Here is a 23,586-nt window from a genome sequence, read left to right as displayed (position 1 = left end):
CATACGATAAATGACAACAGCAGTCGACAGGAGATAAGGTAATTTTATTCTATAGTAAATTAAGGTGTGTGGTTTTTAATTTGGTTCTACATACAGCTCTACATTACTTTTATTATAATGGGTGCCTGTTAAATGAGCATTTTTAAACATTCCAGTTACAAAGACCATTATTTCAAAGGTGATTGTCTTTTGTATTTAATTCCTTACTGATTGGGTACTTCATTATTTATTTATATTACTTTAGCACCCAGAGAGGACCAATTTTGCTTGTTCTGCACACAAATAAGTCCTAATTTTACAATTAGATCAGTGCAAGTGCTAAAATTTGTCAGTGAAAATGTGACTGTGCCAGGCTAAGAGCCTAGCTTAAGGCAAGATTCAATAGATGGGGTAACAAACTAGAGAATGGACAGTTGGAGGAAGCATGAGGATAAAAATGATAGCAACGTGGTTACATGCATTATAGCTATGTGCACATTTAGACTGTATCAGGTCATTTAATTTATTGTAATTATAAGATACACTTAAATATATATTAATACTCTCTACTGACTATCTATCTGATATCACTTTTAAATTGCAATTTTTTTCTTTCACTATTGCTATTATTATTTGTAGACTGTGTGGTTGGTGATGTATAGAACATAAGATAAGACACAATCTCTACCCCAGGAATAAACAGCTTGTTTTACATACCGACAGTATCTTTCATATGGAATATTTAAAAAAACAAAAATCAAAACCTCTCAAAAACAAAATCTTCTCAGAATTAGGTACAGCAACTCAGATGCTGAAAAACAAAAACAAACTAAGGCCTTATTCTTGCAATAGGATCTGTTCAGCGGGTTCACACAAACACAAGGGTCTGCCTAAACAGATTTGATTGCAAGATTGGGGCCAAAGCTGGCAACCTTTACACTTAGAACTCTTGCCTTTCTCTTGTGAAATAATTCACCTCCTTGGTTGATTCAAATCCAACACCAAAACACCTTTTTTCCCTAAAACCCCATTTTGTTAATCTACCACAATAAGAAGTACAGAATGGAAAATGAAAACTTTATGCACTGCTTTGAAATTAGTGTCATATTGTGTATTATTTATTTATACTACTTAATTTAATCTAGATCCTAATCCTGCACTCCTTATTAAGCAAAAACTAGGGACCCTTGATGGATTTCTGTGGGAGGCCCTATGAGATTTAAATTCCAGGTGGACATGTATTCATATTACAAGACTACCATATAATTTAGCTATTTTGGCAGTCTGAAAAATTTGATTCTGCATGTGCTCTGCATCCCCAATTTTGTATACACACACATTTGTAACTTGAAGTCAATGGGACTCTACTCACATACAAAAGATTGGGGCCTATGTGTGTAACTAACTAAAGTCAATGGAGAAGATATTAGGCCCTAAAACTGAGATGCGGTGAAGCTACCATAAAACTGGTGTACATTACCTGGCTTTAATTTATGTTTTAAGCTCTCACTTTAACAAACTCTAATATTCACTCTCCTTTCCCAAAATAAGTGTAGGAAATGAATTATTTTATGTATAGAGGAAGTATATTGCTGATAGTCTTTCTTTAAAAAAAAAAACAAATGAAAATGTAGCAAAGATCATCATAACAAATTATAACCAAAGATATTGCTATTGATAATGAAATGTACATTACATTTGGATAATTTTGCACATAAAATGGAAAATAATATTGTTTCATAACTTTTCATCAATCTATATGGTGCAAATGTAACTTTTTTAAATGACCTCACTGCTGGGAGAACCACAGATGAAACATGTAACTGGGATGCATAAAGTGTAATGAGAATATGATGCAACGTTTAATTGTAGTTGCCTTATCAATGTGTATTTCTACTCATGCAAAATCATTGTTTTGCAGTATTACAGATTATAGAAAGATGTGAATAAAGTATGAAAATGCCAAAAACAATCACATGGAACATTTTTGGTTGAATAAAGAAGACTTTATAAATAATTTAATCCCTGTCAATGTATCTATCAAACTTTGGAATGGAAATATACACTAGTTATCGAATGATAGGACAGCCTACTTTGGCAATTAACTGCTCTTTGATTACTAGTGGTAAATATGCCCAGTGGCCTGTGAAGGGATGTTAGATGGGGTGGGTTCTGAGTTACTACAGAGAATTCTTTCCGGGTGGCTGGCTGGTGAGTCTTGCCCACGTGCTCAGGGTTTAGCTGATTGCCATATTTGGGGTCGGGAAGGAATTTTTCCCCCAGGGCAGATTGGCAGAGGCCCTGGGAGTTTTTTGCCTTTCTCTGCAACATAGGTCACAGGGTCACTTGCTGGTGAATTCTCTGTACCTTGAAATCTTTAAACCATTATTTGAGGACTTCAGTAACTCAGTCCTATGTTAGTGGTCTATGACAGCAATGGGAGAGTGAGGTTCTGTTGTGCAGGTCAGACTAGATGATCATAATGGTTCCTTCTGACCTTAAAGTCTGTGAGCCTATAAATTAAGGATAAAAGTATTCTAGATATCACAAAAACAATAGAACTATTAACTATGCTTGCATTGTATCGTGGGAGGCAATGAAGGGGTGGAAGTGGTAGTGAAGGCGCAGTGTGAGACAATGAATTGGGTGGGAGTGGTAATGAAGGCGCAGCATGTGAGTCAATAAGGGGGTGGGGGTGGCAGTAGAGGTACAGTGTGAAGCAGCAGAGGGGTGGAGGAGGCAGTAGAGGAGCAGTGAGAGGCCGAGAAGGGATGGGTGGGCAGTGGAGGAGCAGTGTGGGACGCAATGAATAGAGAGGAGGTGGCAGTGAAGGTGCAGTGGGAGGCAGAGAAGGGGCGGAGGGCGGCAGCTGCTTTCGCCCGCGGATCCCGCCCCACTCCGGAGCGCTGCTCCGTCCGTCTCTGCGTCTCTCTCTCTCTCTCTCTCTCTCTCTCTCGCCCGCCCCGGGCAGGTGGGGGCGGAAGTGACGCCGGGTGCGGGGGGCCCGGGCCTGCTGTCGTTGGGGGAAGATGGCGCCCGCGGCTGTGCTAGGCAGCGAAGAAGGTAAACAAGTGTGAGAGGGGGGCGCGGCCGGGGCCCGGGGGGTGAAGCCGGGGCCGAGCGAGGGGCCGGGAGCGCTGGTGCCTGGGCAGTGCCGCGGCGGCGTCTCCCTCGCAGGCGCAGCGGGGAGGCGGCGGCGGCGGAGGAGGAGGAAGGGGCCCAGCCAGCCAGCAGCGACCCCTCCGCCCCGGCGTCACCTCAGCCCTTGCCCGGCTCTTCAGCCCCTCAGTGCGCGCCGCCGCCGCCGCCTTGCCCGGCTTTATGTCACAGCGAGACCCCCCTCTCTGCAGGCTCGGCGGGAGGAGGAGCTGCGTCTTCAGCGCCGCTGCTGCTGAGAGGTAGGTGAAGCCGCGGCCGGGATCCCCTCGCCCCGCCCCGCCGCCGCCGCCGCTGCTGCCGGCGGCCCCAGCCACACACCCGCTGCTCCACGCACCTTGCGCCCCCGCCTCCGTTTTCTCCCCCGTCCCTGATGCGCGGGGCTAAGGGGACCGCCCCGCTCAGTCGCCGGCTGCTGCCGCCGCCGCCGCGTGTGAGGGGTGGAGGGGGAGAGGCTTGTTGCGTGTCTCCAGCGGCAAGGTAGGGGGTAACTCTGCGTGTGTTGGGGGGGGGAGGTGTCTCTCGGGTGACTCTGGGTGGGGGTGTGTGGGTGGGTGGGGAGGGGATGCTCAGGGGCTGTGTAACCGGCTGCACTGTGGGTTCGCGTTCGTCTGGCGTGTGTCTTTCTCTGACCGCCCCGGGCTCTTTTTTTCTTGCCACCCAGAACGGTGTCGCGAGAAACTAGGTACCCCCCTGTTAGGGCTTCCCCCCCCCCCCCTTTCCTCTTACGTCCAGAGAGAGAGAGAGTAGCGTGGTCAGTCATCGGGCTTTCTCACTCCCCAGGAAAATCGTCAATGGCGAGCTGAGCTGCGTGGTGGTGAGGATATATGAACTGGTTAGTGCTGAGGCTTATGTCCTGGCAGGGTCTAGACTGAATTAGTGTGTTCATTTCAAATCTCTCTGTTTTAAAGCAAGGTTAGTTAGCTATGGGAAAAGCCCTGTAGAGTGAATCCTTTCCACAAAACACACGTGGCTTGGCCAACAGCAATCTATAAGCTTCCCACACCCATTCCTGCCAATGTGCACCCTGTTCTAGTTCAGTCAGTTTCCATGTTCATTCAGTCCAGGCCTATGTGCTGAAGTTAGCAACAGAGTTGCTCACTGGTTTCAACTCTTGTCCAGGGTTTTCTGTTGAGAATACTTGTCCATTAGCAAGTGGACTGAGATCACTACTTAGTATTTAGTGGAAAGCATGCCACTTAAGGGAAGAATCCAAAGATTTTTATATCAGTAAACTATCTCCTGGCTCTGAAAATTGCTATTCCATACATTGGGATAATTTGATATTTGAGGCTTGATTCAGAAATTGTGTTAAATATGCCAGTTACATAAATTGTAGGAGTCTTCCAAAAATACAGATGTTTAAAAAAAGTCTGCTTAGTAATCAGCAAGGGAGGAAAAATTTTATTAATTTCTACAATGTGATTTGTAGGATTAGCAAATTTTATCAAAGCATTTAAATAAATACCAGAGTCGATTACTATTGCTTTTTAAAAATTCTTAAAGCTTTTCCATTTCCCAGATGAACTAGGGAAATATAAAACTACTATAAGATTAAGCAAGAACTATGTACAAAGTTTGCACTAAATTAAGGTGGAATGAATATACTTTATTTTGTTCTGCACTTGGTAAAGTGAGTTTTCAGTAGAATTTAGAATTTTGTGGGTTTTATTATAATACTACATTTCCATATGTTACAGTTCAAACCCTTAAGTTTGTCAGTATAAACTGATCAATTTAGATGTAGGGCTGCTAGATATCAAAGTGTTGTCTTGCTACTTTATCCATGTTAGATGAAATTTCATATTAAAATTGCAACATTTAACTAGCTTTTTGTCAATAAAGACAAATTTACATTGAAAAATCACTTTTTGACTATCATTAATTTACTGTTAAATCTGATTGTGACATTCATTGCATGGCTTGGCGAATATGCAAACACTAACTAATTAAATAATTGCTGGACAGTCGTATACCCTGTCCCATACCTAAATAATTTAAAGGAAGGCAAATACCATTCGTTGTAACATTCAACATGTGTTACTTAGGGTGAAATCCTGTCCCCATTTAAGTCAATGGCAAAATTTCTATTGATTTCAATGGGGCCAATCGTTTACCCTTGGATATTAGTAACATGGTCATATCAAGTAAAAAATTTCATAATATCTGCTCAAGCTCCTGTAGTGCAAGTTACTGAGACAGGAGCTCTAGGTGATCTAGGTACGGAGTTAGGGGGCATTCTGACTGGATTGGTAACTACATTTGATTGCCTGTTTGTCCTATAGCTATAGCTGTGCTTTGAAATGTTTGTCAAGCACATTTCTATCAAAACCATTCTCTTTATAATAATCTTAAAATACAGTTTTAAAGGCCCATCTATTGAAGCAAATTTTAATATGCTGTGAATCGTTTTATAAGATGGAAGTGCACTAACCACATGATGATATGCTTTCTCTTACCTAAAGTCCAGATGTATTGGAACCATATTGTCAAACAACATTACAGTTCTGATCTTTTTGTGACTATAACATGGTTTGGTTTCAGCTATGCAGACAAGACCAAATTGGCTTATAATATGAAACTCCAAAAATGTCAATGGGTAAAAAATTTTTAAATGCCTACGTTGCTTGTCTTTTGAAATCTTTGCCACTCGGAACATAGCAGCATTTGTGTCCATTGCAGCCAACGGTATTTTTAACAATTATTTTTTTCCTAGCTTTCACAGTTGTTCAAATGATGATAAAGTCTACTCCCTTCCTTAGTAGGGTTCTAGTATAGTTGTAGTATGATGTGTAACCATGGTGGATAATCCATGTTAAGTTTATGTAACCAGTTTTGGAAATACTTCAAACATAAGCCTAATGGTCCCTTGTGCAGTTGGGCAATTACCTGAAAATTTTCCACTGTTGCTGACTTTAATTCAACTGAATCTGTGTTAGCAACATAGGTAGTACTTTTGAGGAGAGCATGCCAACTACCACTGCAGTTTTAAGCACCATATGAATTAAACTAATGGAAATGATATTAGCATCTATGGGAAACTTTTATAAGATGGAGGTAAAATTTTTCAAAAGCACCCAAGTCTCATTTTCAGAAGGGACTTAAGTATTTAGGAGCATTAGTCTCACTGACTTTCAATGAGATTTAGTCAGCTAAATGCTTACATTGCTTTTGAAAATGGGACTGCACGCTCTTAAGGCATGTTTGAAAATTTTACCCAGGGTCAATGTGTATTTTGGCAAAACTTATTAGAGAACCCTGGAGAGTGCAGGGCTGAACGGTCTTTGAAACATAAATTAATTTTTACATCATAGGTTCTTAGGCTGTGAATATGCTAACATTTTACTTCAAATTTCCTGCTATTGTAAGAGTGCAGTTCTTTCAGCTGTATAGCAATGAAGAACACTAGTGTTGACCCGTTACCATTTCTTCCCTCAAATGTCACTTCAGTTGTTGCTGCCACCAGTGAGAAATTATGAAGAAAAACTGTAGTGTAGCCAATGCTTTATAGTGATAAATACACCAATGATAAAAAACATTCAATTCTTAATTTTTATTTACTTGTAACTGGATTTTTAATGTTTATCCGTTTACAGCAGACAAAAGTCTTATTTTCAAAGATAAGTGTGTAATTATGAATGCCTAATTTGCAAATATAAATATAACTGTACACATCCTATTTTCACATGCATTTGTATACATCTGACCACTCACTCAAGGAATACTGCATTTGTGCTCAGAAGTTAGGCAAATGCATGCATTTTTGAAAACTGGGCCCAAGTCTTAAGTCCTAAAGTAGTTGCACTGTGTGCATTTCATAAAATACAAGTATATTTACATTTTGCTAGATGGATTTTGATGGAAGAGGGAGAAATATAGAACAGACTTCATTATAGGCTCTAAATCTCAATTTTCTGAAAAATAAGACTAGCACTGTGGCTAGTAAAATATTTTTCTGTGAAATGGTTTTGGGCATAACGTTATGATAGAAGAATTTTTGTGTTAGTCATATTCAAGGGTTCAAATTGATGCTTTTTCAGAATTTCTTGGAAGTAGAAAGAAGAAACATTCCCTCTTACTTTATAAACTGGAAACTTACTAGTTCTTCCTCAGTCTCACTCAACTGAATTGTCATAAAACACATCAGTAAGGGGAAAGGAAATTTGCCCTCAACTGAAGTATTGTACACTGGCCATTGTTAGCACCTTCCTAAAACAATAAATTTTCCTAGAAACATTTTGTAATCTTGAATGCATTTAAAAAATGAACCTTTATTTATTGTAAACTAATTTCTAGGTAATACCCCTTTTTGGAGGATTTAAAGACAAAACAGATTGCAGGCCAAATTCATCCTTGGCTGAACTCCCTTTTCAGTAGACTTTTTCTATGGAATTAATTTTCATTTCTTCTTTCACTTGTGACTAGGAGCTCCAGGGTCACTGTGATGAAGTGCTGTTCTCCACAATCAGCAGCAAGAAATTTAAAATCTGGAGTAATGTCTTCAGTGCTTACTTGTCATCTTTATCCTACAGCTGTGATAATTGTGCCAAGAAAGGCAGTACTTTTCCAGTCAGAGTAAAGTAGATGTACTGCATAAAGTGCAAAAAGGAGAAAAATGTCCAAAAAAACTAAGAAGGTTAAGGTTTTTTCTCTTTTGATTTTCTAGCAGAGAATCTCCACTTCCTATGCTACATTTAGAGGTCAGTTGCCGTGATAGCACAGATTCCTCTTTGATGGGGGAAATGAAAATTGCACCTTTGTAAATAACCAGGAAAGGGAAGAAATTACTTCAGACAAGAGGATTATTTTTTTGTTGTGATAGAATGGTGTAGGAATATATTAGACTACATATTGCCTTTAGACAGAAGCACACTAGTCTCATGGGGAAAAGGAAAGTTCCCCACCACCACTACCCATTCGCATTACAGAGCAATTTGCTTAGGCGGAGGAAATGTGAAGCCTAAATTTTGCATTTTTATTGAAAATGTGAAAAAGTTCATTTCATCTTGTCTTCTGAGAAATTGGCTGTAGCACGTGAATAGAATTACATCTAAGGTTGCAAATATGTGTGTGGGAGGAATGGAAAAATGCTTTAGAAAAATAATTGCATCTGGAATTTTTTATGTCACTCGGTATTTAAACAAACTATATTATTGCATGCTGTTTGCTTTAGACTGAGGATATCCGTTTTTAGCAATTGACCATATTTTCTTTGAATTGTCCAGTTTCCCTATCCCTGACTCTACCTTACTAGTCCACCCATGTTTAATGCTATTCATAAGTTAGTGGTTCAGAGAGAGCTTTTTATGTTGGGCTTGCACTAAAAAAAATGGCTCTGCATACCTATTAACGTATTGCTATGTGGCAAGATATGCGTTTAAAGGTGTAGAAAATGCATAGCTTTTATTTTTCCTTTCCACTCTCTCAATACAAGCTTTACATTGTGTTAAGATGGTGGAGTCTCCTTCAGTATCTTTTCTCCCACATTTCTTAAAAATCTGGTCACAAACTTGACATGTGAGTTTAATGGTATCTGACATACAGAAGGCAAAATATTTTGGGATAGGTAAATGAATATTTACAAAAAATAATCCTTCATCTGTCTTTGTTCTACTTTTTTTTTTAAAAAAAGAACAGCACTTGTAATATTAGACTCTTTTTGAAACATTAGGTAATAGTACTGTGTTTAGCACTTTGCACTACCATTATTGAGTCTTAGAGTTGATTTCCAGTTCCAGTCTCTCACTTGCACAGGATGGCAGATGTTTTGGAAACTGAAGATGTCAGTGGAAGCTTAGCAGCTACTCTTTGAAGTCAGGGTTATTTTTTTGTGTGTGTTATAGGGATGTCTTCCACCTCCATCTTACTCTTCAAATAGAATAATTTCAAAATTTTAAGGGGGATACTTTATTTCCAAATTCTTTCAGTTATTTAACCATTTAACGATCACAGTTGGAAGGATGGATAAAAATCTTGAATGCAATCACTATGCTAAAATGTTTCCCTCTTATTTTCTTTGAATCTTTATGAAGAGCAGCAGTGCAAATCAGCAAATACTCCCTTGATGCATTTTTTTTGTCCCTTTTCTTTCTGCCAATCTCTTCCTGTGTGTTTCCACCCTTCTTGTTTAATTATCTTCCAGCTTTGTTTAGAACATTATGAAGAATTTCAAGGCACTGTGTATTTACCAGTTTATTTCCTTCTTTTAACTCCAGAAGCCATACATCATGATATCTATGTATTAAAACAAGACGGATGAGCCAGATGCATCCGTAGAGCCTACTGACATTGTTCCTTTTGCCAGAGTGTGGTTTGAAAAAGTCCCTTCCTTTAGGGACTCTTTGTTGTCTCTTCTACTTTGTTCACAGAGTGAGGGGTTAAGTTGTTACCAGACAAAAATGTGCTGCCATTGACCATCCAGGGGAACTTTCCTTAATTTTTGCCAGGCAACTCCTCTTTCCTCATTTGTTGTTTTACTTTCTTATCCACTCCTCATCTGTGTGAGTTTCAGCTCCTCCCTCTGCATTTTAGATGGGAGAATAGTAGCTGGGGAGAGGACTTTTCTGGTTTTTTTTTTTTTTTTTTGCTCTTTTCCTTCTGAGGTGATGGTGGGGGTGAGGAACTTGGGGCATGGTTCTTTTTCCCCTTGCTCCCCTAATAGTACTCTTCCTCAGCTGCTTGTCATAGTAGTTTTCCTCAGTAGGAGCAGCAAAGGAGGGAATATGACATGATTTCAGTTGTTTTCATTCTGCTGCTGGGGACATGCTATATGCAGGAACAATAGTGGCAGAGGTATGATGTCCCATGATTATAGGTGTTGGGGTGATGGTGGACAGTTTGTCTCTTGTCTCTGCCAATTGACATTGGGGGGGGGGGGGGATCATACCTGTTTATCTGCTGTCCCTAAATGTAGCCATCATGAATAGTGGAAGGAAACTTACTGGGATAATTGTCATTTTCACTCTGCTGCTCCTGCTGATGAAAATTTGAGTAGGGTTCAGGGATTAACCCTTCTTTTATGCAGAGCACACCTCTGTGATCAGTGCTGCTGTGCCTGAAGATTGCCAGCAGTATCCAACAATGTGGGAATAGCACTAATGTTTTTTGTAGGGCTTCTAACGCCCACTCATTATTGGAACTTCAGGTGGGCAAATGGGTGACTGCATTTTTTCCATGCTGTGCTATCTGTTAAGGAACAGCGATGATGCACTACATACAGAGTCTCTTCTAATAATTTTCAGTTAAAATGACAGCTATCATGGTGTGAGGTTTAGAGGAGTGAGGACAACGTTATGATCACTCTAGTAAACTCTGAAACTTGACATACAAGGCGTGAGTTATTTTTGTCTTCACAATACTTAAAAATTACCAAAACTAATTATATTTAAGTTTTATAGAAATAATTTTAAAAAATTAGTGGTTTCTTAAATTTATCATTATAACTTAAAATATATTTTTCAGTTTTAAATAATTTCTATCATCAACCCATTTAGTTTTTAAATTAAATTAAATTAGTTTTCTGTATTTAATAATTCTGAATTTCCTGCAACAGTCAAGGGCAGTTTTATTAAATTAATATAAAAATGTTCACACATCAAAGTTAATGGCTTGCCTTAAACTGGAAAAAGCCAGAAAATTCAGTGTTAAGGCTGAAACTCTGCCTATTTAAGTAAATCCTAGACATTGAATAACTGTTTTTATATGGTCTTTTTTTCTGAAGAAGTGTCTTCCAAATCTCTATAAAGTGGTGTCCCATCATACTCTTACTTTTCAAAATTTCCTACTCCCATGTATATTTTGCTATGCAATATTTTGCACGTGTAGTAGTACCGTCCATCTGAAAATCATCAAGTGCTTAATATGCAGTTGAGCCTTACGAGCCGCCCCCTCCCCCCCCCACCCCCCAGCATATAGAGAAGTATTTGCTGAGTTTTAATCTCAACTGTGCTTCTGATGGCCTTAATATTTTTCACTTTATAAGACTTGTTACCTAGTTAGGCCTCTCAAATAGCACTGTAAGTAGATTTTTTAAAAAATCATCTGTTTTACAGTGGGGGAAGATAGACATTAAGTAGACATTAAGTAATTTGATCAAAGTGCAAAATGCTTTGTTTCCACGAACAACCTAATAGAGAGAATTAAAATACTTTCACCTTCAACTATGATAAGCTTTTAAAAATTATTCCTTTACAGGGTCCTTTTGGGTCTTATTTTTTTAAGATGAGGAAGTTTCCATTCCTTTCAGATGTCTTTAATATCTTAAGTGGGTGTGTTGTGCTCTCCAGTGATAAGCCCTTATGGGGATCACTATGAACATAAACATTCAGTGTAACTAACTTTTGGAAGTATTACACAATTATCTTACCATAGAGTGATGTAAAATCAATAGAATATGTACAATATTGTTTCATTTGAAAATTCATCTGCTTTTAGCACTAGAAATTTGAAATAAATTGAAATAATGTATCATCTTACATTTGATATCTAGAAACTTTTTCTAGCTACATTTTTGTTTATGTTGATTTTCAAGGCAGTATAACAAGTTCAGAGATTAAAAATGGATATTTTCTGGAAAGGTTGGACCACCTAAGCATTTTTGTTATAGTGAAAATTGTTTAAATGTTAAGGAAAATAAACTAATCGATATTAATGTTAAGGTTCATCTGGTCTGGAAAAGCTTGTATTCAGTAAACTCTTAGAAATAACTCTTTCCTTCTGCTTTTATTCCTTTTTTTCAGGTGATTCATGGCAGGGGACGTGGAAGGGTTTAGCTCCTCCATCCATGATACCAGTGTCTCTGCTGGGTTCAGAACACTGTATGAGGAGGGATTGCTTCTTGACGTCACTCTTGTCATTGAAGACCACCAGTTTCAGGCCCATAAAGCACTGCTTGCCACCCAGAGTGATTACTTCAGGATTATGTTCACAGCTGACATGAGGGAGCGAGATCAAGATAAAATCCATTTGAAAGGTCTGACTGCCACAGGCTTCAGCCATGTCCTCCAATTCATGTACTACGGAACTATTGAACTGAGCATGAACACTGTTCACGAGATTCTGCAGGCTGCCATGTATGTTCAGCTTATTGAGGTGGTGAAGTTCTGCTGCTCTTTTCTTTTAGCAAAAATCTGTTTAGAAAACTGTGCAGAAATTATGAGACTCTTAGATGATTTTGGTGTAAACATCGATGGAGTCAGGGAAAAGTTGGACTCCTTTCTGCTAGAGAATTTTGTGCCACTCATGTCCAGACCTGACTTCTTGTCCTATCTGAGCTTTGAAAAGCTTATGTCTTATTTGGATAATGATCATCTGAGCAGGTTTCCAGAGATAGAGCTGTACGAGGCTGTTCAGGCTTGGCTGCGGCATGATAGAAGACGCTGGCGACATACCGACACCATCATTCAGAACATCAGGTTTTGTTTGATGACACCATCCAGTGTTTTTGAGAAGGTTGGTGCATTTGAAAGCAATAGGCAGGATTCATCATTTAGCTAGGGCAGCATGCCGTTAAATAGGTAAGATTCCCAAACCTGTTAGGAGGGGGAGGGGGAGAGAGAATTTTTTTTTTTTTTTAATTTTTATTTATTTTTTCCTGGCAAATAACCTATATAGAGGATCTAATACCTGAAAGTAATGTCTTCTAATTTTAGAAAATAGTATGTTTTATAACTGGAGAACGGGTAGGCTTACAGTGTTGATTTGTAAATGATTTCTTATGATGAGGACATTTTAAGTAAATTCATCCAGATGAAGTTTAGTTTATTTCAGTCATTCTTACTGCTTTCCACATCTTGTTGCTTGATTTTCAGAAACTCTTGAGGGGCCCAAAGTGGATAGGATCTGTATTATTGTAATTGGGCATCAGCATAATCAAAATTTCTCACATACTGAGTTTTAGTTTGTAGATAGATATTGTGTACATGTTTTAAAAAAAATCTACATCTTAATTAAGAGGTCACTAGATACTTTGGTGATGGGTGCTATAAATGCATGTTATAAAAGAAGAAAACTATACCTATTACTCAACATTTGATCTAGGTTAAAATGATACGGTAAAATTTTCAGAAGTTGCTAAGTGTCATTGAAAGGCAATGGTACTTACACTCCAAATTCACTGAGGCACTTTTAAAAATTTTAGAGTATCTTTTGAGATTGTGTGCATGCCTGTGTGCACAGTGTCAGATCCTCATATCTTGTGACAGCATAACTCCACATACTTCAGTTGAGCTAGAGATATTCACATTAGATCTGGACAAGCATAATGTTTTATTAAAAAAAAATCCATTTTATCATTTACTGAGAGAATTTTTTTAAAAGTCATTGCTTTGATTGGGCAGGAAAAAAAACTTAGCGAAATCTCCTATTTCATTGGTTAACTGATATTCTTGGCTCTAATTCTCTTGCTTACACCAGTGCAGTTCCCAGGAAGTCAATAGAATTTGACCTATGGAGTGATATCCATTCCTGCTGCCACTTTGCTCTGTTGATTTCTGATTCACTGAAAACGCAGTTATATATATGCTCAGGGAATAAAATTTTGGGTAAATTAGCAGCTACAAGCAAGGAGCAAGTTTCTCCAAATTCAGTCACCACTTATCAGCCTTAAGGGTCCAGTATAGAATAAATGCTATTCTTAGAGCCAGATTTTCATTTCAGAATACCTACTATTCTAGTCCATAATAGTTAAAAATATATTTTTTAAATCCATACTTCTTATGCAATTAAAAGTCAATATTCTTTTGTACTGCTGTATGAAAATGTATAGTAGAGAATGGGTCTTCATTAATATTTAAATTTTTGTTGTCTGCACTAAAGTGTGTACAGTTCTGAAAACAAACTTTGAAATAACTCGTTGTTCCATATTGGATTTGTTCAGTTTATAAATAAAACATAGATAGTTTGCATTTGCAGGTTAAAAAAACCCAAACACCTGCAGTGGGGTTTTTTGTCTTGTGCATCAGCACCAGTAGTAAATATTCAGAAATTGGGAGTAAGAGTCTTGATCCTGCAAAGACTTACACACATGCTTATGTTTACGTGTTATGTGTAGTCCTGTTGACATTAGCTGATAATTTTGTTGTTTTTATATAATTTACTTATAGTTCCATAGTACTTTACAAATCAAGTCAGATATCCTCTATAGCCCCAAAGATCAGAAGAGGATCCACTAATTGCCGAATGAACAGTGTAAAACAAGAAATGTTGTTTTCAAGCTTCTGAAAGAGCAAGTATTTATTGATATTAGAAAATTACAAAAGAAAACAAAAAATCTCAGTGTAGCTGAGGGACATAAGTTAGTAAAAGCAAGGATATTAAGCTTATGTGAGAGTTTTTTGTTCTTTACCATTACATGATTTTTGTACAGTCTGTCATAACTTTGAGTTTTGTTGCTTTTGCCAGAGTCTCCTTGGATTAATATACTTCAATGTGTTTTTTGGTATGTAATTTGCTTTGTAGTTCTACTTCGGTCTCTGATAAATACATTGATTAAACTACATTATTTTGATTTTATCCTGTAGAACTGTTTTGAGTTAGATTATCTCACAAACCCTCACTTAAGTAGTTCCAAATGTCAGTGAGGGTACTTGGGTGAACAGAAGTTTGCAGGATTGGGCCTTTGCTGTGTAAAAATGTATAGTTAAACACTAATGCCTAAATTTATTAGTTTTTTTTAAGTATAAGAAGCAATTACATTAGAGATAAGTTTGCTACATTTTCATTTGTTTTCTTATGAATTAAGTAAACTATACAATTATTTCAATTTATATGATGCCTATAGCCTCTAGGCGCACACACAAAAAATCACTTAAATACATTTTTAAAAAATGACTTAAATGTTTACATTAGATTAGAGAGATGAGATGCGTGAGATAATACCTTTTTATTGGATCAAGTTCTGTTGGTGAAAAAGAGATAAGCTTTCGAGAGCTCTCCTTCAAGTCCGGGAAACATACTCAGGTGTTGTCTACACTAGCACTTATGCTGGCAAAACATTTGTCGGATGTGAAAAATACACGCACATCCTGAGTGATGTAAGTTTTGCCAGCATAACACTTATGTGGGCAGCGCTATGTTGACAGGAGATGTTCTCTTGCCGACATAGCTACCACTGCTTATTTAGGTGGTTTGATTATGTCAACTGAAGAGTTCTTTCCCGTCGACATAACGTGACTACACAAATGCTCTTACAGTGGCATAGCTGTATCGATACGGCTGTGCTGCTGTAAGTTTTAAATGTAGACTAGTTCTCTGAGTGTCACAGCTAAATACAAGGTGGAACAGATTGTTTAGCATGAGTTAACACAGTGTAAAAGATGGGGCATTTAACACTTCTGCAGTTGTAGCATAAAGGACTGTTAGTGGGTTATATATTGTTGTAATGAGCCATAAATTCAATGTCCTTTATTAAGTCCATGATTTTTAGTGTCTAACAAAGTTATGAATTAAAGCTCCCAGGCTCATCCTTTGGATGTCTGAGAAGACCGATATAGAGTGAATGTTTTGTAAAACATGTTTGCCCATGGGTGATAGGGTGTTTTTTTGGTCTTTTATCATATTTCTGTGTGGGTTCATTCAAGGGTGTAGTGATTAGCTGGTTTTACCCACATGGTGGTTGTTGGGGCATTTAGTGCACGAAATGAGATACACCACATGGTGATCAGAATGTGTAGGACCCATGGATCTTGAAAGATGTGTAATGACAGGTATTGATCATCATAGTAGTGGAGCTACGTCTTCATATTTTACATCTGCTTTTATGACAGGGTCTGGTGCCGCTTTGAGTTGGTGTGTGTCTTGGAATGAAGGGAGCTTGCTTCCGATGATGAGCTTGGCAAGGTTGGGGGATTGTTTGAAGGCCAGAAAAGAGGGTTCAGGAAAGATTTCTTTCAGGATATCCAATAAAAGATACTACCTCACCCATCTTGTCTCTCTCATATCCTGGGACCAACATGGCTACAACAACACTGTAAAACTACATTAATGCATTTCCAGTTCACTAATACTGAAAACTTAGCTCAGCAACTTGTAGAATCAAACGCTATCATGTCTTTATATAGCAAAGCACTTGTGTACAAGCGTAACTTTAATTATAAGTAGTCCCATTGACTACTGATAGGCTTGCAGTGTGCTCTACACACTGAAGAAAAATCCACAGCTGGCCCATGCCAGCCAACTTGGGCTTGTGGGACTCAGATTGTGGGGCTGTTTCATTGCTGTGTAGACCTCTGGACTTGGGCTTTCGGACACTGCAAGTTGGCTAGCACAGGCCAACTGCAGGTGACTAGTTGCTGTGTAGCCATACCTTTATAAGTCAGCAGAACGGGGCTTTGTCAGACCCAGAGGAAGTAAATACTATCATTGAGGGCTAACTGATGAAATTGCTCTTTTCTCAGTCACTATTTTAGGCCTTGTCTACATTCGTGGTTATGCCAGCAAAACTTTGTCACTCAGGGGAGTGGAAACAGCTCCTCCAACCCCCTCTCCCCCGTGAACGATATAAATTTTGCTGGCATAAGTGCGAGTGTGGACAGCATTAGGTTGGTGGGAGATACTCTCTGCTGACATAGCAGCTGCTGCTCATTTAGGTGGTTTATTATGTTATGTTGGCAGGAGAGCTCTGTCCCGCCAACATAACAAGCTACGCTCGCACTTATACTGGCAAAACTTATATCACTCGGGTTGTGTGTTTTGCTGGCATAACCGCAAATGTAGACAAGGCCTCCGAGACATACAGTTGAGTAATGTATTACTCAGAAGAACCTAATATTTATGCCCCAGAGCTGATGCTGGCTTCAAATTCATTGATGTGTGTAACTGCTCGTAGTGGTTGTGGTCTATAAATACTTTCATGGTATGTGTTCTGCATACTATAGATACAAATTCTTTATATTTTACCTTGGCAGTTGACAAACAAATGACTGCCATAGTAAAATACAAGATAAGAGGCCATCTTCAAGGAATTCATGACCAAAATAAAGAGCTTTTTATAGATGGAAACCAACTCCATGAATTGCACCTAGAAACTAATATAAATTTCCAGAGCACAACCCTAATATGTTGTTTTCAGTAATGCACTGTTAGGTAAGCATGTCACTGTATTCTCTATCAGATGGAGTTTTAGTTGTCTGTAGTGCCAACTAGACCACAATGAATAATCCAGCATGCAAATGAAAAAGGCACATTTAATTGTGGTGACGCTGACATCTGTTTAAAAAAAAAATAGGTTACAATCCTTTATGTGTAAAGCAACATGTAAATTTACATTGCTGTATAAATGGTTTCGGACAATTTTTTTCCTATGTGTACATGAAAAAAAGTTGACCACTGTGTTAATGGAACATCCAGAAGCAGTAAAGGATCCATGAAACACCCTGCCAACCAAAAAAAAGGAAACTGTTACATGGAGAGGGTAAATACAACTTGTACAGTTTCCTCTTGTAGCTTTGACCATCCAACATAACCTCATCCATGGAGTTCCTTATTAATTATACATTAAACAGTACAGTTGTATGAAATTAATCTGATGTCACTATATGCATTTCTAAGGTTACTGTCTCTGTAGTATGTAAATATAATTATGTAACTCAGTTATGCAAGTTTCAGTTAGGATACTTGGTATGGTAAAGTGGCTCTACCGGCCTTACTTATTCTTCTTATGTTATCAGTATTTATAGAATAACAGATCTCCAGTAATGTAGGGTTTTTGTTTTTTTGTTTTTGTTTTTTATGGTTTTCTAATGCTGTTGGAGAACTCTAGCTTGACAGTCTTTTGTCTCCCCACAGAACAGGTGTGGCATGTTTTCTCACTCTAACCTGCCATTGTGCCTAGACCCTGTGCTGGAGGAACCATCTTTTAGTAGTTCTGTACCCATTAAACCAGTGACCTCTGCTAAAAAGAAGGCAAATAGTGCAAAAAATGGTGATTTTATTTTTTGGTGTGCACCTGTAGGAGCTGAAATGAGTCCACCTGCCATTTTATTACCCACAGATGACCCAAACAGCCATTAGATGACGACAAGTTTAACTCACCACTGACATGGGATGGATATGAACAGGCAATCTAAAAGTAAAAACTTATGCATCTCATTACTGATTTCGCATTGATAATGCGGAAATGTCATTCAGTTAGTGCGTTTCTAAGACTGTAATTGATAAAACAGACTAGGTGCAGGAACCTAGTTGATAATGAGAAATGTTCTCAGAGTAAATAGGATGTCCTTCAGCTCAGTATAGATACAGATTTTTCTGTGTATTATGTCCCAAGATTAACATCCAATATTTATACATACAAAAGATAAATATCCTTAGAATGGATTTTTTTAAAAGCTTAATGGTCAGGTGACTGTTAGGTATATTATAACTCTGAATGTAAATATTCTTCTTTTGTATTAACTAATATATACATATTTTAACAAAAAGGATTATATGAACTAGATACTGTCATTTCATGGCAGACAGAATTATGATTTATTTGGTGGTAATACCCTAAAATGGGATGAACGTGGAAGCTATACAGTGAAAGCAACTGTCAATTATATCGTGTATCTGCTCTCAACTTCTATTTAAGTCTCAGTCCCAAGTTACCAGTAGAACATTAATCATTTAACCTACTCTACTCATTCAAGGAATTGAGTGAGGTGATATCTGAGCCATTAGCGATTATCTTAGAAAAATCATGGAAGACTGGAGAGATTCCAGAGGACTGGAAAAGTGCCAATCTGTAAAAAGGGGAATAAGGACAACCTGGGGGAATTACAGTCAGTCAGTTTAACTTCAGTACCCAGAAAGATAATGGAGCAAATAATTAAGCAATCAATTTGCAAACACTTTAGAAGATAATAAGGTGATAAATAAGAGTCAGCGTGGATTTGTCAAGAACAAATCGTGTCAGACCAATCTAATAGCTTTCTTTGATAGGGTGGGGGGAAGATGTGGTATACTTTGGCTTTAGTAAGGCTTTTGATACTGTCTCACGAGCTCATAATTAAACTAGGGAGATACAATTTAGATGGAGCTACTATAAGGTGGGTGCATAACTGGTTGGAAAATCGTTCCCTGTGAGGAGTTATGAGTGGTTGACAGTCAAGCTGGAAGGGTATATCAAGTTGGGTCCTATAGGGATCAGTTCTGGATCTTGTTCTGTTCAGTATCTTCATCAATAATTTAGATAATGTCAGAGAGAGTACGCTTACAAAGTTTGTGGACGATACCAAACTGGGAGGGGTTGCAATGATTTGGAGGCAAGGATTAAAATTCAAAATGATCTGGACAAACTGGAGAAATGGTCTGAAGTAAATACGCTGAAATTCAATAAGGACAAATACAAAATAGTCCATTTAGGAAAGAACAATCAATTGCACACATACAAAATGGGAAATGATGGCCTACAAAGGGGTAGTGCAGAAAAGGATCTGGGGGTCATAGTGGATCACAAACTAAATATGAGTTATGAGTCAGCAGGATCATGCTGTTGCAAAAAAAAAAAGCAAACATTCTGGGCTATATTAGCAGGAGTGTTGTAAGCAAGATATGAGAAGTCATTTTTCCTCTCTACTCCATGCTGATTAGGCCTTAACTGGTGTATTGTGTCCAGTTCTGGGCACCACAGTTCTGGAAAGATGTGGACAAATTGGAGAAAGTCCAGAGAAGAGCTAAAATATTATTAAAGGTCTAGAAAACAACCTATGAGGACTAGATTGAAAAAATTGGGTTTGTTTAGTCTGGAGAAGAGAAGACTGATGGGAGACATGATGATATTTTCAAGTACATAAAAGGTTTTTACCAGGAGGAGGGGGAAAAAAAAATTGTTCTTGTTAACCTCTGAGGTTAGGAAAAGAAGTGAGCTTAAATTGTAGCAAGGGTGGTTTAGGTTGGACATTAAGAAAAACTTCCTGTCACAGTAGTTAAGCACTGAAATAAATTGCCTAGGGAGATTGTGGAATTTCGTTCATTGGAGTTTAAGAGCAGGTTGGACAGACACCTACCTGTAAGGGATGGTTTAAATAATACTTAGTCCTGCTTTGAGTGCAGGGGACTGGATGAGAAGACCTCTCGAGGTCCCTTCCAATCCTGTGATTCTAAGAGAATCTCTACCAGTGCAATGTATTGTCATAGAACTGAAAAGTGTGTCCCTGTTTTTTCTCCCCCAAATATTCCAGTTTATAGTATGTATTGACAGGTATGCTATATTATCTATTTGTATGATAACCTATTGAAATCTTCCTTTTTTTTACAAAGATACTTGACCCCAGCGTTGCAAATGTAAATATTAACAATAATTCCAGGGCCTACCATTCCTATGAACTGGATGCTTCAGTTTAAGTATTTTTTTGAGTAAGATGCCTGTTTTAAAAAAATTTGTCGAGTGGAGAACCTGAGTTAGTAAAAACTCACTTTATTAAAATTTTGTTGCTTTTGTGCCTTTCTTCAGCACTCCTGTCCCAGGCCTGGTCTACGCTAGAGACTTTTGTTGACCAAAGTCAACTTTTTGCAACAAAACAGTGGTGGTGTACACACTGCAATTATCTCCTTCCCCCCCTCCCTTCCCCCCCCCAAATCCGACTCCCCTGATTTTGCAACAAAATAAAACCACCTAGACAAGAGGTGTAGAGCTTTTTGCGCCAAACTTTTAGCGACAAAGCATCTGTGCAGACACTGCGCTTGGTTATGTTGTGGTAAATGGCCTCCATGAAGTGTCCCACAATGCCCATCCTGATCACTCTGGCCATCAGTTTGAACTCTGCTGCTCTGCAGCCATCTGCCCCTCCCTCTTTAAAGTTCCAGGAATTTTTGAAATTCTGCTTCTTTTTTGGTTAGCATGGAGAGCTCACATCTCATCTTCCCAGCTGACCATGGCAGCTCCACTAACCAAACGTTTTCCCGCTTGGAGCACACCAGAGCTCCTGGATCTGAACAGCATTTGGGGAGAAGAGGCTGTGCAGTCCCAGCTCCGGTCCAGTCAAAGGAAGTATGATACCTACTGTCAAATATCTCATTTAATGGCGGAGAAGGGCTATGAACAGGACACACTGGAGGGCCGTGCGAAAATCAAGGAGCTGTGGCAGAGGTACCAAAAAGCTAGGGAGTCTAACCGTCGCTCGTGCAGAGCCAAAGACCTGTCACTTCTATAAGGAGCTGGAAGCCATCCTCAGTGGCAACTCCACCTCCACTGCCAGGAGACCCATGGATTCCTCTGCAGGCCTGGAGGCAGCAAACACCAGACAACCCCATCAAAGAAGTTGTGGATGAGGTGGTCAAGTTGGAGGACGATGCAGAGCAGGGGACCAGGTCATTTGGTGACATGGGCGCAAGGGATCTCTTCTTGACCTCCGAAGGTTTGAGCCAGTCTCAGCCCTTCTTCACTGGCATTCAGGATGCAAGAGAAGGGAGTTTGGGTAAGTGATTTTTTTTTTTTTAAACTGATTCTACTTGGTTAGATGAGGTACAACTATCCTTTGCTTTGTTGCATTATACAGGTGGCTGAAGGGATAGAAGTGCGCAAGAGTAGCTGTGTTTGCATGTCCTTCCCATTCCCCTGTTTAGCTAGGCAGTGTGGCAGAGAAGTGTGTTCATGCACATCAAGATTTCACAGGAATCCTCCAGAGAGGCCTCTAGGAAACTTTCCTGGAGGTACTTGACAATCCTTTGCCAAAGATTCCTTGGCAGAGCTGCTTTGTTTCTTTCCCCATTGTAGGAAACTTTCCCATGCCAATTGGCAATCACTTGTTCATGGACCTAAATGGCACACAGGCAAGCGGCATAGAGACCCGGTTTACAGCTGCTTGCATGGAGGATATGCACCCTCTCATCCCTGCTTACTCTCAGGAGTGAAATATCAGCTTCTATGGTCCTTGCCTGTGGAAAATAGTGGCTCAGTTTGAAATTTTGTCCCTATCTGCCTGCATCAGTACCCCAGCAATCACCCAGAACCTTTTCCCCAGCTTGAGTGCCCTTCGCTTCTCCCTCCCCCCCGGGCACAATTCACCATGCCCTGGTTGATCATCAAGCTGTGCGCTTGCCAGCGGACAGTGAGAAAGAGGTGTATTTTCCAGTAATGTATCAATGCTGTTATTGCACTCGTAATAATGCTTTTCTTAATTGTTTATTGTGCTTCTACAGATACACCTTTTGAGGAGAAACCACCTACACACCTAATGAGCACCTGCTGATGAGAAAATGACCATGGAGAAGCAAAGAGGAGATATTCCAAGGATTCCTCCAGTCCTCTGAGGCAGGGAAAAAAAGGAAAATAGAGCATGGAGACACTCTGCCTGAAAATCAAAAAATTGATAGGCAGGAGAGGAGGGACAACCAGAAGCGAGTGATAGCAAGTCATGAGCGCATGGTAAAAGCTATGGTAGGAGAAAATGGAACTGCTAAAGTCACACATAATGCTGCAGACTGAATTCATGTGTGCTCATCCCTTCCCCCCGCCACCTCTTGTAGCTAATACAGAACTGCTCTTCATACCCTCCCCAAACTCCACCCACATATTCCTACCAAACTCCTGGACTGTCTCAGTACCCCATTCACTCCACCTCTTTAGACAGCTTCCAAAATGATAGCTGGATTTACACCCCAGCTGTCATAGCTCACACTGCCCCTCACGGCTTTCTCACCTCCAGCCCAGCTTTTCATGTGTGTTGTGAATAATTATTTAATAAAAACATACTCTGTGAAGAATAAGCAATCTTTATTTGTCTCTTGCACACGGTGGTTGCACCTTACATTGATACACAGTGCAAGCTGCCTAGCAGTCATAGCATGGCACTGTGTTGTTTACAAAGACACCTTATTGATGCTCTTTGTCAAAATAGTTCCTCAAGGCCTCCCTGATTTGAATGGCTCCCCATTGTGCCCCTCCAATAGCCTTGACATTTGGTGGTTCATATTCAGCTGCAAGGTGGTCCACCTGTACGCTCCACCCAGGGGGAAACTTTTCACCCTTAGCATCACAAATACTATGGAAAACACAGGATGCGGCTATAACCATGGGAATATTTTCCTTATTTAGGTTTAACCTGCCATAAAGGCACCGCCAGTGAGCTTTTAACCTGCCAAACGCACATTCAGCAGTCATTCAGCACCTGCTCAACCCAGTTTATTGAAGCACAGCTTGCTGCTATCCAGATTGCCCTTATAAGGTTTAATGAGCCATGGCAGTAAGGGATAGGCTGAGCCTCCCAGGATCACTATGGGTATTTCGACATTCTCCATGGGAATGTTTTGGTCTGGAAAGAAAGTTCCTGCTTGCAGCTTTCTGTACAGGCCAGTATTCCTGAAGATTCGTGTGTTATGCACCTTCCCTGATCAACTCGCATTGATATCGGTGAAAAACTGACAGTAATCCACAAGTGCCTGCAATACCATAGAGAAGTAACCCTTTCTATTGATGCACTCCGTTGCAAGATTGTCCGGGACCGAAATTGGGATAGGTGTGCCATCTATTTC

The 23,586-nt window shown here is 39.4% G+C and overlaps 1 protein-coding gene across 2 annotated transcripts in view; it reads left to right on the top strand.

Moving 5' to 3' along the window:
• Positions 1-2,713: 2,713 nt before the first annotated feature.
• KLHL15 (kelch like family member 15) overlaps positions 2,714-23,586 on the top strand; it is a 38,615-nt gene continuing 17,742 nt past the window's right edge. Inside the window, exons 1-3 of one of the 2 annotated variants that reach the window (XM_067545044.1) lie at positions 2,714-3,042; positions 3,330-3,377; positions 11,874-12,585. In XM_067545044.1, the coding sequence (XP_067401145.1) occupies positions 11,881-12,585 (705 nt within the window). In that variant the 5' untranslated portion in view covers positions 2,714-3,042; positions 3,330-3,377; positions 11,874-11,880. Of the gene's footprint in view, positions 3,043-3,260; positions 3,378-11,873; positions 12,586-23,586 lie in introns of both variants that reach the window. The other variant, XM_067545046.1, reaches the window with a different exon arrangement.

This window comes from Emydura macquarii, unplaced genomic scaffold (assembly GCF_026122565.2).
Source record: "Emydura macquarii macquarii isolate MOO-44397 ecotype Brisbane River unplaced genomic scaffold, CSIRO-AGI_Emac_v2 contig_1043, whole genome shotgun sequence".
NCBI lineage: Eukaryota > Metazoa > Chordata > Testudines > Chelidae > Emydura > Emydura macquarii.
Note: the sequence above shows the minus strand (reverse complement) of the source record. Positions and strands in the feature narration are given on the sequence as shown.